This window comes from Narcine bancroftii, chromosome 1 (genome assembly GCF_036971445.1).
Source record: "Narcine bancroftii isolate sNarBan1 chromosome 1, sNarBan1.hap1, whole genome shotgun sequence".
Lineage (NCBI taxonomy): Eukaryota > Metazoa > Chordata > Chondrichthyes > Torpediniformes > Narcinidae > Narcine > Narcine bancroftii.
This window is the reverse complement of record NC_091469.1, coordinates 43,190,843-43,206,293: the sequence shown is the minus strand read 5'-3', so window position 1 is coordinate 43,206,293 and position 15,451 is coordinate 43,190,843. Positions and strand designations below refer to the sequence as shown.

At 39.3% G+C, this 15,451-nt stretch overlaps 1 protein-coding gene across 4 annotated transcripts in view; it reads right to left on the bottom strand.

Moving 5' to 3' along the window:
* Positions 1-15,451, bottom strand: part of leprotl1 (leptin receptor overlapping transcript like 1) — a 28,911-nt gene that overhangs the window by 935 nt on the left and 12,525 nt on the right. For all 4 annotated transcript variants that reach the window (XM_069925075.1, XM_069925084.1, XM_069925094.1 and 1 more), the window contains one exon: positions 13,136-13,322. In XM_069925075.1, the coding sequence (XP_069781176.1) occupies positions 13,136-13,322 (187 nt within the window). The remainder of the gene's footprint in view (positions 1-13,135; positions 13,323-15,451) is intronic.

The following is a 15,451-nucleotide window of genomic DNA, read 5'->3' as shown; positions in this document are numbered from 1 at the left end:
ACACCGTGATGCTGCCACAAAACACCAAATTTCATGACTTGTTCATGACAATAAATTCTGATCCTGATGAAGACCCCAAATCTGGCACTTAATGCTGTTAAAAGTCAAATCACAATATTTTAATAACAAATGATCATTTAAAAGCTTCAATTTATTTAGATATTTTGAAATAAACCATCATCGGCTCCTGTAACAGGTCGTTTAAAGCCTGTACAGAACCGAATCAATTGGTCAGGGCAGATGGACCCCATGAAAGAGTGCCGAGTCTTCGTAAATAACTAAAGGGGCATGCGCGAGATTGCGTCGGAGCCGGTGGTAAGATGGTAGTGGTATTGCGACTTTGTTGTCAAGGATTTATACTCTTTGTTTAGGATGACCCCTCACTTTAAGGTGAAATTTTTAAGATCCTTCGATTGTCCAATACATATCGTCCAATGGCATATATGGTATTTTTAAAAAAACACATGTTATGTGTACAATATAGTTTTGCTATTTTGTAAATTGTGGAATCAATTCCAGAGCAGATATCAAATAGAAATGAGTTTATTGTCATATGCACAAGTACACTGTATATATGAACTGAAATTCTTACTCACTGTAACCAAACAGAAATGCAAAATACACCAACTTTGATCATAAACATTAAATTACCCTAGTACTAAAAGAGATAATAAATGACATTAAAGTGGCTAGTATTGTAGATATTAGACAGTCGTTAAAAAATGAAACAGAATCTTGATCAGTTGGGCAGGTGGGTAGGAGAATGGTTAATGGAGAAATACGTAATGTTATATTTTGGAAGTCTAACATGGCCAAGTCCTGCACAGTGAATGGTGGGGATCTGGGGAGTGTTGTAGAGCAGAGGTACACAGCACCTTGAAAGTGGCATCACAGGTTGATAGGATGGTCAAAAAGGCTTTCAGCACATTGCCCTTCATCAAAGTATTGAGTAAAGAAATCAGGAAGTCATGTTGCAGTTGTATAAGACAATGGTGTTAAGTTTTGGTCACCGTGTCAAAGGAAAAATGTCAATTTGCTGACAGCAGAGAGATTTATGAGGATGTTGCCAAAACTCATGGGCCTGAGCTATATGAAGAAGTTGAGGAGATTGGGTTTATTAAGTGGAGTGCAGGAGGATGAGGGGGTCATCTCATGGGGGACGACAAAATCGTGGGAGGAATAGATTAGATGAATTGCCAGAATCTTTTGCCCAGAGTAGGGAATAAAGAACCAGAGGACAAAGGTTTAATGTGAAAAGGGTGAAATTTTTTAGGAACCTGAGGGGTAATACTTTTTGTTTTTACATAATAATGTATGGGTATGAGGAGGAGATAGTTGAGGCAGCTTTATAAACATTTAAATGGATACATGGATAAGAAAGGTTTAGAGGGATAGCACCAAAAGCAGCCAGGTGAAATGAATGTGGGTGGGACATTTTGGTTAGCATAGGCAGGTGATGCCAAAGGGCCTATTTCCATACTGTACAACTCTAAAAGGGACAGAAAAAGAAAAATATTTAATTACAGTTAGTGCAGGAAAAAAGGGGTGTTTCAACAGTGCAAACAGGTCTTTTTGTGGACCAAGAGTAGTTTATGATTAGGGTATTAAGAAGGTTGACAACCCTGATAGCCAGTGGGTAAAAAAAATGTTCTTGAACTTAGAGGAGTTGAATCTTGGGCTTTTGTGCCTTCTACCAGCGAGAAGTTGTTACCAGGGTAATGGGGGTCCTCTATGATGTTGGCTGCCTTCTTGAGACAGCGCCTCACACAGCGCACTGCTCAAAAGCTAAGCACATAAGAACAATTCTCCTCAGGATCTTGCAGTATGAAGGCAACAGTTAGTTTCAGATTTATTGTCAGAGTACATACATGACATCACATGCAACCCTGAAATTCCTTTTTTTCTGTGGGTATGGCAGTATTACCACCAAATGGTAGTGCAAAAAATATACTGTACACAGCGTAAACAAGTAACAAATGTAAACAAACTGTGTAATACAGAGAACAAAAAATCAATAAGGTACACAAGGTTCTCTAGCCCCTTTTACACAGAGCTTGAAAGCCGGGTTTTATCCACCTTTTGAGCGCTGTGTGAAAGAATCGCAAGGTGGATTGGGGGGGGGGGGGGGGTCAAGACTTACCCATCTTCGATCACCTAGTTAGGTAGTCTTAGAGGTGGAGCATATGTGACTCATGGAGTCAGTTTTTTTTTGGTTCTGTGTAAGCAAGCAAGCCAGCTTCCAGAGACTGGTCGTTTAAACGGCAATAATGTGGCTTTTCCGTGTAAAAAGGGCTTCTGATTGAGTTTGTCGTTGATGAGTCTGATGGTGGAGGGGTAGTAGCTGTTCCTGAACCTGGTGATGCAAGTCCTATGTTTCCTTTAGATGTACTCAATAGTGGGGAGTATTTACCCTCATATTCAAAAGAGTTTACTTCATATTCAAAAGATTTTGATATTCTGCTCTAAAACATCTAATTAACTGAAAGCAGAGTCTCCATTTTAGAAACTTGCAATAAAACAAAGTGCTGGAAACACTCAACAGGTCAGACTCAAGAAAAAAAATAACAAAGTTCAGTACAACAATCTTTCAAAAACTAGGAATGCTAGAATGTAAAGTGCATTCTGATAATTTCACATACTGTGTTTTATTTTGTATTTTAGTTTTAGAGATGACCTTTTTGTTATTCACCAATTTCTTTGCCACCTCCTTTCCCTCTGTACCATGTCTTTTATCATTTAATCTCTCTTGCCTTCCACCTGATTATATATTTTCCCCTGGGTCTCCTCCATTTTTCTCTGCATTTAAAATCTGTTTAGCTTGAAAATTATTCCCAGTTCAGCTTGAAGATGTTCTTACTAAAATTATACAATTAATGAGACCAAACTGTAAAAGGATTACTTGTCATAAAGAGTGCAACAAAAGTTCACCAGATTCTTCGGATGACAAGACAGCTTGTGCAGGAAGAATAAAGATCTACTGGGGTATGTGAAGTTGAGAAGAATGAGAGATCTCATTGAAATGTACTACATTCCAACAGGGTTCAAATCAACTTTCCCCCGGCTGTGGAATGTAGAATCAGGATAATTTAGAAAATGTAGTTCTGAGATAATTCTCCAACACAGAAGACAGTGGAAGCCAAGACACCAAATGTATTTAAAGAGATAAATTTCCATATTTAAAAGGCATCAAGGGCTTGGGATGAGAGCAGAAATATGTTATTGAGTTGGAGGATCAGTTCTATGATTACACTAAATGGGGACCAGTCTTGAGGGATCATTGGAGCACGAGGCCACAGTCCTACATTATTGACTTGAAATGAATAGAATATAAACTTAGTAAGCATTCACATTGAAAACAGGAGAGTAAATAGGGATAACAAGTAGTTTCTCCATCCCAAGATCATTTCTATATTTCATCTGCTACCTGTTAAACGGTTTGCTTAAAGAGCTAGTCTAGCTGAAAATTTGACTTTTTCCCAAAATAGTTTGCTGCTGGTTTCGTTCACAAGCTATTTGAAATAGCTATACAGATGACAGAAATCGTATGAATGATTGCAATCCCATCAACGCTGGCCAAATATTTTTTATTCATATCTATATGTAACCTTTGAAGGCAAGGTCAACCTTGATTGCCCAAGACCAATAGGTTCTAAAATTGTTGCTGTTTCTTTGTTGAAGGAATCCAGTCTGTATGATGAAGATAGCCCACAACATTGCTGGGTAGGGAGTTTCAATGTTTAGATTCACTAACAATAAAGAAACAATTATATATTTCCAAGTCTGAAGGCTGTGAGACTTGGAGTTGGAAACATCAGGATTAGGGTCACATTGCCACTAAAAGTGGAATGGCCAGGTATTAATCTCGATCTGGGATCATCTAGTCCCATATTATGACATTGAGCTTTGTAAAATTTAGCAGTAACTAACTCTAGATCAGCCCAAACTCAGTTCACCAGGATACATTTCCAATCAGAATAACAATTATATGTGTTCCTTACCCATCACTGGAAATGGATAATGGACATTCCCAGGACTACATGATGTTCACCATTCCATCCCTTCAGAATAGTGCTCACCTCTACTTCTGGAATGATAATCATATATACTAGAAGTCAGAGGTCATGTAGATTGAGATAAGATGGAAGGCGATTTGAACATGTTGGAAAAACATTAAATCTGAAGTTTCATTAATCAGGAGCCCATTCTAGATAGGTTGGCAAGCATGTAGATGAACAGAACGGATTGAGATAAGACACGAGCAGCACTGTTTAATTAGCTGAATTTTACAGAAGGTGCAAGGCCAGCTGGGTCTACATGGAGCAATCCCTGTGACAAGCCTATACAGGAAAGGCTTTACAATGATGACTATTTTGGTGCTACCTCATGTACCCATTATATATAACTATATAACAATTGCAACATAGAAATAGACCAGTTCGACTCTTCTAGTTCAAGCCAACACCTTCTCCAACCTAGTCCTTTTGACCAGCACCCAGCCCATAACCCTCCACACCTCTCTCGTCTATATATCTATTCAAATTTTCCTTAAATATTAAAATTGGACCTGTATCTACCACTTCAGCCAGAAGCTTATTCTATGCTCCCACCACACTCTGAGTGAAGAAATTTCCACTCATGTTTCCCCTAAACTTTCTCCCCTTCAATATCAATCCATATCTTCTTGTTTGAATCTCCCCGACTCTTAATGGAAAAAGCCTGTCCATATTGACTCTATCTGTCCCCCTCATAATTTTGAATACCTTTATGAAATCACTCCTCAATCTTCTACACTCCAGGGAACACAGTCCCAGCCTGCTCAAACTTTTCCTGTAACTCAAACCTTGAAACCTAGGCAACATTCTTGTAAATCTCCTTTGCACTCTCTTCTGTTTATATCCTTCCTATAATTCTGCAACTAAAACTGCACACAATATTCCAAATTTGGCCTCACAAATTGTATTGGTAAGGGTTGTGGCTGTCATGTGTCAGCACTGCCCCCTACCTAGTAAGAAGATACAGTAGCTGCCAATCAAGGTTTGGTTCCACTCCACCCATCCAGCCTGTCTGTCTGTACTTGGCCTTGGGTCATTGGTTCTTGTAATTGGATTAACCTTCCTGGCACCAAGCCATTGGGACCCTGCTAATGACCTGGGCTGAACCCCCATCCCTTCAGTGCCATAAAGGAGCCACATATGCTTTGTTCTCTCTCCTTTGCCATCTTCAAGGGACCACCCTGCTTCACTCCAGCCTGAGGAACATGGAACAGTGCTGGAGAAACTGTTGGTGAGCTATGCACTAAATAGGGTTGGGAGCACTGATTAATATCTGCACAGAGTCAAGGGGTGGTAGGCATCATATTGACTTTTCCCTTGGTTGTTTGTGTGTACATGCAGTTTATTCCCACATTCGTTATTAGTTGCGTGTGTTTAGTTGCTTATTGACTTTTCCCCCATGATTGCTAAATAAACTGTACACTTATCGACTTTTCCCCCATGATTGCTAAATAAACTGTACACGTTGTTTCATTGCTGCTACCTTTTTCCCCCACGGTTGCTGTAAAGTGTGTGTGTGTGTGTGTGTTGCAATTGTTACCATTTTCCTGTAGCCGTGCGCTACTCGAAAGACACACACATGTAGTGTAGTCAGGTTAAGATCTGAGTTTTATTAGGGTTCAGGCCCGACTTTTATACTTGCACTGTTCCCGCCATGGCCCCACTTGGCTGATGTCACAGCATGCATAACAAAAGTGGGTTTCCTGCGGGCGGGTACTTTCCTGGATAACAATGCCCTTCTTGCACACTGACCTTGTCTGTTGGCTGCGTAGCAAGGCCCAGCGCCATTTTGGGATCACTAGCCTTTAAGCTGCCTTTGCCATTCACCCGCTGGTTTGCTTGTTGGGGCCAGTGCTGATGCGCGGGCTGCTGGCTTTTGGTTACGAATGCCGCTTGAAGTGCTGGCTCTATCACTGCTGCAGCGGGCTGCCACACTCCCATATTTTTCCTTCAGTAAATAAAATCCTTTACTACCAAAACTGTGTCCCCAGAGTCCTTGCCTTTAAAACCCATCAAACATGTTTCCTCACTCACAACACCAATGCCTTATACAAATTCAACATGACATCTCAACTCCTGTATTCAATACTCTGATTTATGAAGGACAACATACCAAATGCTTCACTACACGCTCTCCACGTGACTCAACTTTCAAGGAATTAGGTACCAGAATTCTTGAATCCCTTGTCCTACTGCACTCATTTGTCTCCCATTTAAAAGATACGACCTTTGCTGATAGTCCTACCAAAATACAGCATCTCACATTTATCAGTATTAAACTCCATCTACCATCTTCAGTCCACTCTTCTAACTGACCCATATCCTACTGCAAGCTATGAAAACCTTCTTCACTGTCCACAACACCACCAATCTTCATATCATCTGCATTCTTACTAATCCAATTTACCACCCTATCATCTAGATCATTAATATAAACAACAATGGACTCAGTACCGATCCCTGAGGCACTCCACTAGTCATCAGCCTCCAATTTGACAAACAAGTGGACTTCATCCACTTTGCTGCCAACTTCCACCCTGACCTCCAATTCTTTTGATCCACCTCTATCAACACACTCCCTTTCCTTGATCTCTCGGTTTCCATCTCGGAAGACAAACATCTTCTACAAACCCACAAATTCCAACAGCTACCTTGACAACACCTCTTCTCACCCTGTCCCCTCTAAAGATTCCATTCCATTCTCTCAATTCCTCCATCTCTGTGGCATCTGCTCCCAGGATGAGGAATTCCATGCCAGATCATCATAGATGTCCTCCCCCTTTAAACAACATGGATTTTCCTCTACCACCATCAACTCGGTGCTCCCTTGAATATCCTCCATTACCTACACATCTGCCCTGGCCCCCTCCACCCCCACGTGCAATAAGGACAGGATTCCTCTCATCCTCAACCTATCTCCACATCCTCCTCCACCACTTCCACCATTTACTAAGTAATTCCACCACTAGACACATATTCCCCTCTCCGTTTTCCGCACAGACTGCTCCCATCATGACTCCCTTTTTCACTCCTCCCTCCCCACCACTTGTCCCCTTGGGAATTACCCCTGTGACCACAGGAGATGCTTCATTTGCACTTTCACCTCCTCCCTCAGCACTATTCAGGGCCCCAAACAGTCCTTCCAAGTGAAGGAACATTTCACTTGTGAATCGCAGGGGTCATCTATAGCATCTGGTGCTCCCATTGTGGTCTCCTCTATATCGAAGAGACTGGACACAGACTGGGAGATTGCTTTGTTGAGCATCTCGGCTCTGTCCGCCACAATAGTGTGGATCTCCCAGTGGCCATCCATGTCAATTCTCCATCCCATTCCCTTGCCGACATGTCTGTCTATGGTCTCATGGCCTGCCAGACTGAGGCCTCCCACAAATTGGAGGAACACCTCATCTCTGACTGGGCACCCTCCAACTGGATGGCATCAATATGGACTTCTCTGGTTTTTGTTAAAATCCCCTTGTCCACCCCCTGTTGTTTTTCCCCAGCTTTCTCTCTGTTTCCTTTCGCGCAAACATGATAAATTCTTACCTCTTCCCTTATCATATCCAATTAACACCTTTGGTTGGTCTGGATTCCTCCCCCAGCCAGCATCGTCTGAATTCTGAGATTTCCTGCTTCTGGCTCATTCTGTTTCTTAAAAGAAGGGCTCAGGCCTGAAACCTTGGCAATATAGCTTTGCTTTTTATGGAGGCTGAAAAGACCAGCTGATTCATCCTGCATTTCGGTGTGTTTTTACAGTGTGAGAAGTCAAGGCTTCAGGTAACAGAAATAGTTGAGACTATCTATAACAAATGAGCTGCTGCAGAATTAGAGAGGGGCAATATTCTACAAGATGATGACTGATAATAAAGAAAATAGATGTTAGAATGCTCTGTATAGCCAGGATAAGGATAGGAACAGCCACTTGGTTAAGGAATACCTGGGATTTAACACCCCACTGTGTAATTGAATTATGAATTTCCTCACCTCCAGACCACAATCCATGAAGATTGACAAGAACCTTTCCACAATCTCCATCAGTATAAGAGCACCACAGGGCTGTGTTCATAACCACTTGCTCCAATCATTTTACATTTACAACTGTGTAGCTTGGTACGACAATAACACCATCTACAAATTTGCCGACGATATCATGGTAATGGGTTGAGTAAAGGAAGGGGACGAGTCAGCACACAGGATGGAGATTGAAAACTTGGCTAAATAGTGCACCAACAACAACCTTGCACTCAACGTAACCAAAACTAAGCAGTTGATTGTTGACTTCAGGAAGGGAAAGCCAGAGGTATACAATCCAGTGATCACTGGGGGATCAGAGGTGGAGGGGGTGAGCAAACTTACGTCCTCGGGAGTAACTATCTCTGAGATCTTTCCTGGACCAAACACACCAATGGCATCATGAAGAAAGTACGTCAGTGCCTCTACCTCCTAAAGGATTTGTGGAGGTTTGGTTTGACACTGGCAAATTTCTAAAGAGGTGAGGTGGAAAGTGTGCTGACCAGCTGCATCACAGTTTGGTATGGGAACACCAATACCCTGAGCATAAAGCCCTCCAAAACGTAGTGGACCCTGCCCAGGACATCACAGGCAAAACCTTCCCCATTATTGAGTACATCTTCAGGGAAAGTTGCTATCGGAGGGCAGCAGCAATCATCAAACACCCGCATCACTCAGCACATGCTCTGCTCTCGCTGCTGCCATCAGGAAAGAGGTATCGGTGCCGCAAAACTTGAACCACCAGGTTGAGGAACAGCTGCTACCCCTCCATCATCAATCAAATACTCACTTAAGCACTCTTACTTGCATGTTTCATTAATTTTCCTTTGTTCTATCTGTATTGCAGTTTGTCTACATTTATTATGTTTACATTTCTTATTGTTTACATGTTTGCACTGTGTACAATTTTTTTTTTGCACTACCATTTAGTGGTAATTCTGCCTTGCCTGAGGGAGAAAAAGGAATCTCAGGGTTGTACGTGATGTCATTTATGTACTTTGACAATGAATCTGAATACCTTGTTGTGCATGACTAAGGGCAATGTCCTTAGTATTTTATTGGAAAAAAAATTGTTCATCCAAAACTGGATTATGGATAAGTATCAAGAAAATCAGAGGCAATAAAAGGTTGAAAACGTTGTATCAAATTGAGCTGAATGTGAATAGTACACACACAGAATCCAACGAGGTATTTACTGATGAAGACACAAAAGGCTGCAGATGCTGAAAAATGAAGCAAAATAAAAACTGCTGGAGAAACTCAGCAAGTCAAGCAGCATCTGTGGAAAAAAAGGTTTGGTCGACGTTTCACTTTGAGACCCTGCATTAGAACTGAAGGTGGTCTTGACACAAAATGACAATCATTCCTTAGCCTCCACAACCGTTGCCTAACCACCATATTCCTCCAGTGGCTTTTTTTGTTGCACTTTGCTAATGATAACATGTTCATAGATTGACAGGTAAATGAGAAATGTAACTAGACCAACAAGAGATCTTTGGAGTTTTATGTAACTTTCTGCTCAGTGACATTTTAAAAAATTGCAGGTAAAGGGAAACATTTTTTTTAAAAAAAAGAGCTGTTTGAAATGATCTAAAAATAACTGATACAAATTCAGTTTGCTACATTTTTAGAGAATTATTTTGTGAGAACTGAAAAGTGAAATCTCCAAGCACTGCTCTTAACAAGTGTGGGAAATATACTGTGTTTAAGTGAGGATGACTTTCCTATTGCAGAATTTAAAGAGGTTTAGAAGAAGCCACTGTGATGTCAAAACTTTTGTTTTTCTGTGAATGTAAAATATCTTCCTCACCATTGCAGATTAAATAAATAAATCTATTCAGTCTTGGGTTTCACCAAATTGCACCACTGTCTGCCTAAATATTCATTAAAAATACTCAATGAGAACTTCCATTCATTTATTGCCTGTTAACAAAGATGCTAAAATGCTTTACAGCGCAATATTAAATAAATTTTACCATGTCCCATTTGAGGATATATTGGGTTGCATGTTAAAAACACTAGTAATTTTAATTACTAATTTTAATTTTTAAAAAGTAATTTTAATTTTTAGAAAAGTAAAAAGTCAGTTTACGAAGGGAATTTCAAATTCAGACGGCTATGGACGGAACCCTTCCTCGTTGAAGCAATTTCATTTGGGGGATGAATGAGCCCATGGAGGAATTTGAAAGCAATGATTTATTGACTCGTGCAGAAGATTCAAGAGTATGATCTACTCCTGATCCTAATTTATATCTTCTTGTCACTTTCTACCCCAATCCATACTTTGAACAAAGGATGCTTTCACTCATCTTACAAATTCAAATAAATTCATCTCATAATTTGTTCAAAGTGCAAAGATGTATGTGTCAATATGGACACAGCAAGTTCCCACCAATTACACTGATGAATGGCAGGATAATCTGTGTATGTTGGAATTGATTCAATTATAGACTTGAACCAGAATAGTTAGAGAATTCCACTACATTAGTTTGCATTTCTGAAGTTGCTGCCTGACATGTGAAGCATTTCTAGCTCAAGCATTTTTCCAGCTATCCAGAACCTACAACATAGCATTTTGGCTTTGTGTGAAATATTACAACCATGCTCTCAACCAACCATTCTCAACCTTTATTTGGCTATGGCCCCCTTAGGATTATGCTCAAAGTTTATGGACTTCTTTCTTGTGAAGCAGTCAAGATTAGTTGGTTTCCTCCTACTGACTATATTAAAAATACCAAAAAAATTTTATGATTTCAGTCTACGGCTCCCCTAAAATATGCTGTGGCTCCCATTGAGAATGGCTGCTCTAGACCTATTTTTAAAAAAACCAACAATATATCAGACTACTTGGATATAATAGTACACTTTATGAAGAATTTCTCTCCTCCTCTGGATTGCATTTACTTGTGACCTCAGTCCCAGGAACACTTCCACATTTCAGGCTGTGACTGTATGCACCCCTCCCCACTCTGGAGGCCACAACACATTTGGGGGGGGAACATGGACTGAAATCATAAAATATTTTTGATGTAGTTGGAAGAACAGAAATACAGAACTAACGAAATTACTGTTTCACAGGGAAAAAAGGCCCATAAACTTTGAGCAGAGTTCCCATGTAGTCCATAGCCAATAAAAAGTTGAGAATGGCTTCAATACTGTGAGATTAAGGGATAAACTGATGACGAAATGTCTCACCTTTAATTGTTATGCTCGAAAATATTGTTTTGACACTCCAAAGCATGGTTCCAAAGTCTAAACGATGTACTACTAACTGCTAAAGATAATGTGCAAGACTAGCTACACTTTGTTTGTCACACACTTGTCACTGTATAAAGATCTCTGTCTTGATACGCTAGACACACTTGGGGCTGGTTTACCAACCATTGTTCATTCTCCTACTGTCAATTACGACATGCTGAACAATAAATAAAATTAAGATTTGGAGTTTGCTGAGTGTGAGGAACATTACAGCAGCATAAAAAGGTAACAAATAAAGTTACATTTAACCATACAAAAGTGGAATTCACCACTAAGCTCATAAGGCAGCCACACATCAAGAAAGGGTTCACAGAAGAAGTTCTTAGAAGAAAGAAAGCCAAGTACTAATTTAATGATGGGCCAAATGCTGCAAAGCATCAATGCGATGTATCATGGTGCAAACAAGAGAGTCTAACAAATCAAAATACCAAAGGAATTAATAAGTCAGAGAAAATGTTGCGAACATTAAAAGATGAGAAGGCACTTTCTAGAGTTAAATGTAAAATGATGCTCAACAAAAGTATATTCCAGTCAAAAGCAAGGACAGCAACAGTGGGGAGAACTATCCTTGGATAACTAAGGAAATAAAGGAAGACATCAAACTAAAGGCTCCTGCACACAAAGTCACCAAGAGCAGTGGGAAACTAGAAGATTGGGAAAACTTAAAGATTAGCACAAAATATGGAGAGTAAAAGTTTTTAGAATTATATAAAGTGCAAAAGGGTGGCGAAAGTGAAGGTTAGTCATTTGGAGGTTGAGAAGGGGGAATTGATATTGGGTAATGAGGAAATGTCTGAGACTTTGAAAGACTATTTTGCATCAGTCTTCATGGTAGAGGGCACGACCACCATGCCAAGGACAGATGTTACGGATGTGATGGGAGGTGAGGACATGGATGTAATAGCTATCACTAAAAGGGTAGTACTGAGCAAATGAGGGTCTAAAGATAAATAAGTCCCCTGGTCTTAATGGAATGCATCCCAGAATACTGAAAGAAATAGAAGAAGTTATAGTAGAGGCTTTGGTGATATTTTACTAAAATTCTCTGGACTCTGGGGAGGTCCCAGCAGTTTGGAAGACGGTAAATATTATCCCACGATTCAAAAAAGAATGTAGGCAAAAAAGGCAGTAGTTTAACAAATGTAGTTGGAAAAATGCTTGAAGCAAAAACAAGAAATAACGAGGTATCTGGAGTGAAATGGATCCATTGATCTTATAAAAGCATATAGAATTATGAAAGGCATCAGATAGAGGTTAGTAAATTGTTTCAATTGGTGGGGAGACATAGCCTCAAGATTCAGGGTAGTAGATTTAGGATGGAGATGAGGAGCAATTAGGGTGGTGAATCTATGGAATTCATTGCCCATTAAAGCAATGAATGCTACCTCAGCAAATATATTTAAGATGAGATTGGATAGATTTTTTACATAGTAGGGGAAATTAAGGGATATGGGGAAAAGGCATGTAGGTGGCAATGAGCTTATTGTCAGATCAGCCATGGAGTAGGCTTGATGGGCCAGATGGCTTACTTCTCCTCCTATTTCTTTTGTTCTTATGGATTTTTTAAAAAAAGTTGGGAAACCTGTAGAGTTCTTTAAATTGGAGGGAAATTACAAGGCAACCGGAATAAAATTTTCTTAACCGAGAGTGGAAACAAAATATTCATGAATAATCCAATAAAAATGGCAGCTACAAAAATATCACTTTTGCAATACCTCAATGTTTTATGAGATACTATTGGGCAAAAGTGATGTTTGTCATTGTGTCTCCCATACACATATTAAAATATTCCGAAACACTTCCATTATACTCACCAGCATTGCTCTTGCAAAAATTATAGGCAGCCCAAAAGCTGAGACAACTATGCCTGTAGTGAGAAATATGGCAAGTTCTTTGCATGCACTGCTTGCTGCATCAGTGTCATCAACTAATCTCGTCGCTATGCAGTATGGAATTGGAGAGAGAATGTAAAAGAAAAGAACAAATAGTGGCCAGTATTTGCTGTAATAGAAAAAGGAAGAAGAAAGAGTAACAAACATAAACTTTAAATCTCATTTTGTTTTCAATAAATGTTCTGTAGAATTTAATTGAAAATCCCTTTGTAAAATATTACCATATGACTATTCTTCTATCAGTTTATTACAATTATCACAGCGATAAGCATTAAAGTTCCAATAATTTAGTTTGCTCGGGACTTTAATGGTACAAGATTACCACATTTTCTGGACTACTGAATGTTATTGCAATACATTTTAAATTCACTTTTAAAGTGTTACACGATATTATAATAAAATGTCTAGTGAACCAGGAAAATTTAAAGTGAGCATGGGAAACAGGGCCCTGGCAAGTCAGAGGTTTAGTGCAACAAACAATAACGGGTAAGACACATGCCAAACCATTGGGATTTCCAAATGGTTGGATTAAGAATGATCAGAAATTTACCATTTCCATCAGTAATTCGAATCAATGCATATAAATCTGAAAACAGAACTTTGATTTAAAGCATTCAGCAATCAACTCAAGTACAGCATGGAAACAGGCCCTTCTGCCCTCCAAATCCACACCTACTATCCATTTGCGCTAATCCCATTTTATTCACCCATATTCTCATTCCCATCTCAGATTTTACCCATTCCCATCACAGATTCTACCCATTCCCATCACAGATTCTACCCATTCCCATCTCAGATTCTACCCATTCCCATCTCAGATTCTACCCATTCCCATCTCAGATTCTACCCATTCCCATTTCAGATTCTACCCATTCCCATCTCAGATTCTACCCATTCCCATCTCAGATTCTACCCATTCCCATCTCAGATTCTACCCATTCCCATCTCAGATTCTACCCACTCCCATCTCAGATTCTACCCATTCCCATCTCAGATTCTACCCATTCCCATCTCAGATTCTACCCATTCCCATCTCAGATTCTACCCATTCCCATCTCAGATTCTACCCATTCCCATCTCAGATTCTACCCATTCCCATCTCAGATTCTACCCATCCAGAATCAATTTTCAGTGACCATTTAACCTTCCAACCTGCATGTGTGGTATGTGGAAGGAACTCAGAACACTAGGGAAAAACCATACCGATAACAGCAGAGATCAAGATGGAATGTGGGTCACTTGGCTACCAGCTATGACACCATGACACCCACTTAATTTAAAGGAATACTCAAAACCCCTTTGCTTCTATACAAATCAAATAAAAGTTATTTAAAATCGGTTACTTTCAACTTTATTAAAATATTTTTGGAAATGGGCGCATTCAAATTGGAAAAGTAGTGAGAATATCAAATTATTGAAATAAAATGCATGCACAATGAAAAGATAAAATACCTTAAAATTGTAACACACCTTGCAACAGGCAAGTAAACAAGTATTAAAAGAAAATAGAAGTTAATAGATGAGATTTTACAACAAGGACTTCAACCAAATGAGAACAAGAAATTTATGAGGATATTTCAGGTCTCTAACTTGGGAATTCTTGACATCTGACTATTCAAAATTAAGGACCAGCTGGGAAGGCAGTAAGCTTTTCATGACTCTAAACAGAAGCACAAAGAGGAAAAGAGCAAAGAATTGAAAAAATCCTTAGTAACCCACCCACCTGCCCAATTAAGTGTCTTTGGCATACTCTGGTAAATCTTCACAGGACTCATTAGATACCTCAAAACTGAAGTAGAATCAAGTCATCCACTAGCCAGAGGTGTTGCTTGAAAGCATATCAAAATCAAACATCTCTTTGGAATCTAATTCATCTTTCCCTTTAAGTTCATAAATGCTTTAACATTCAAATACAAATATCATTAGTATACAATGTTTCTTTGTTTTAGTTCACCTTGGCTAAAACCCTTTTCAGCCCACTATAATCACCTCCCTATCAAATGTCTTCATGGTTAATCTTTTTTCTAATTTACCTATGTCCTGTTCAAATTCATTTCTATTTTATACATTCCTTTTTTTAATTTTAGCTGAGTGACTTATTATTTGACCTCTTATATATGTTTTAACGCATCCTTAATAATACATTTATTATCTATTGAATTAAAAGTCACTTCTGAAAATAATTGAATGATCTTTCTTATAAAAATTACAGAAATCTACTCTTTTTAATCTTTTCTT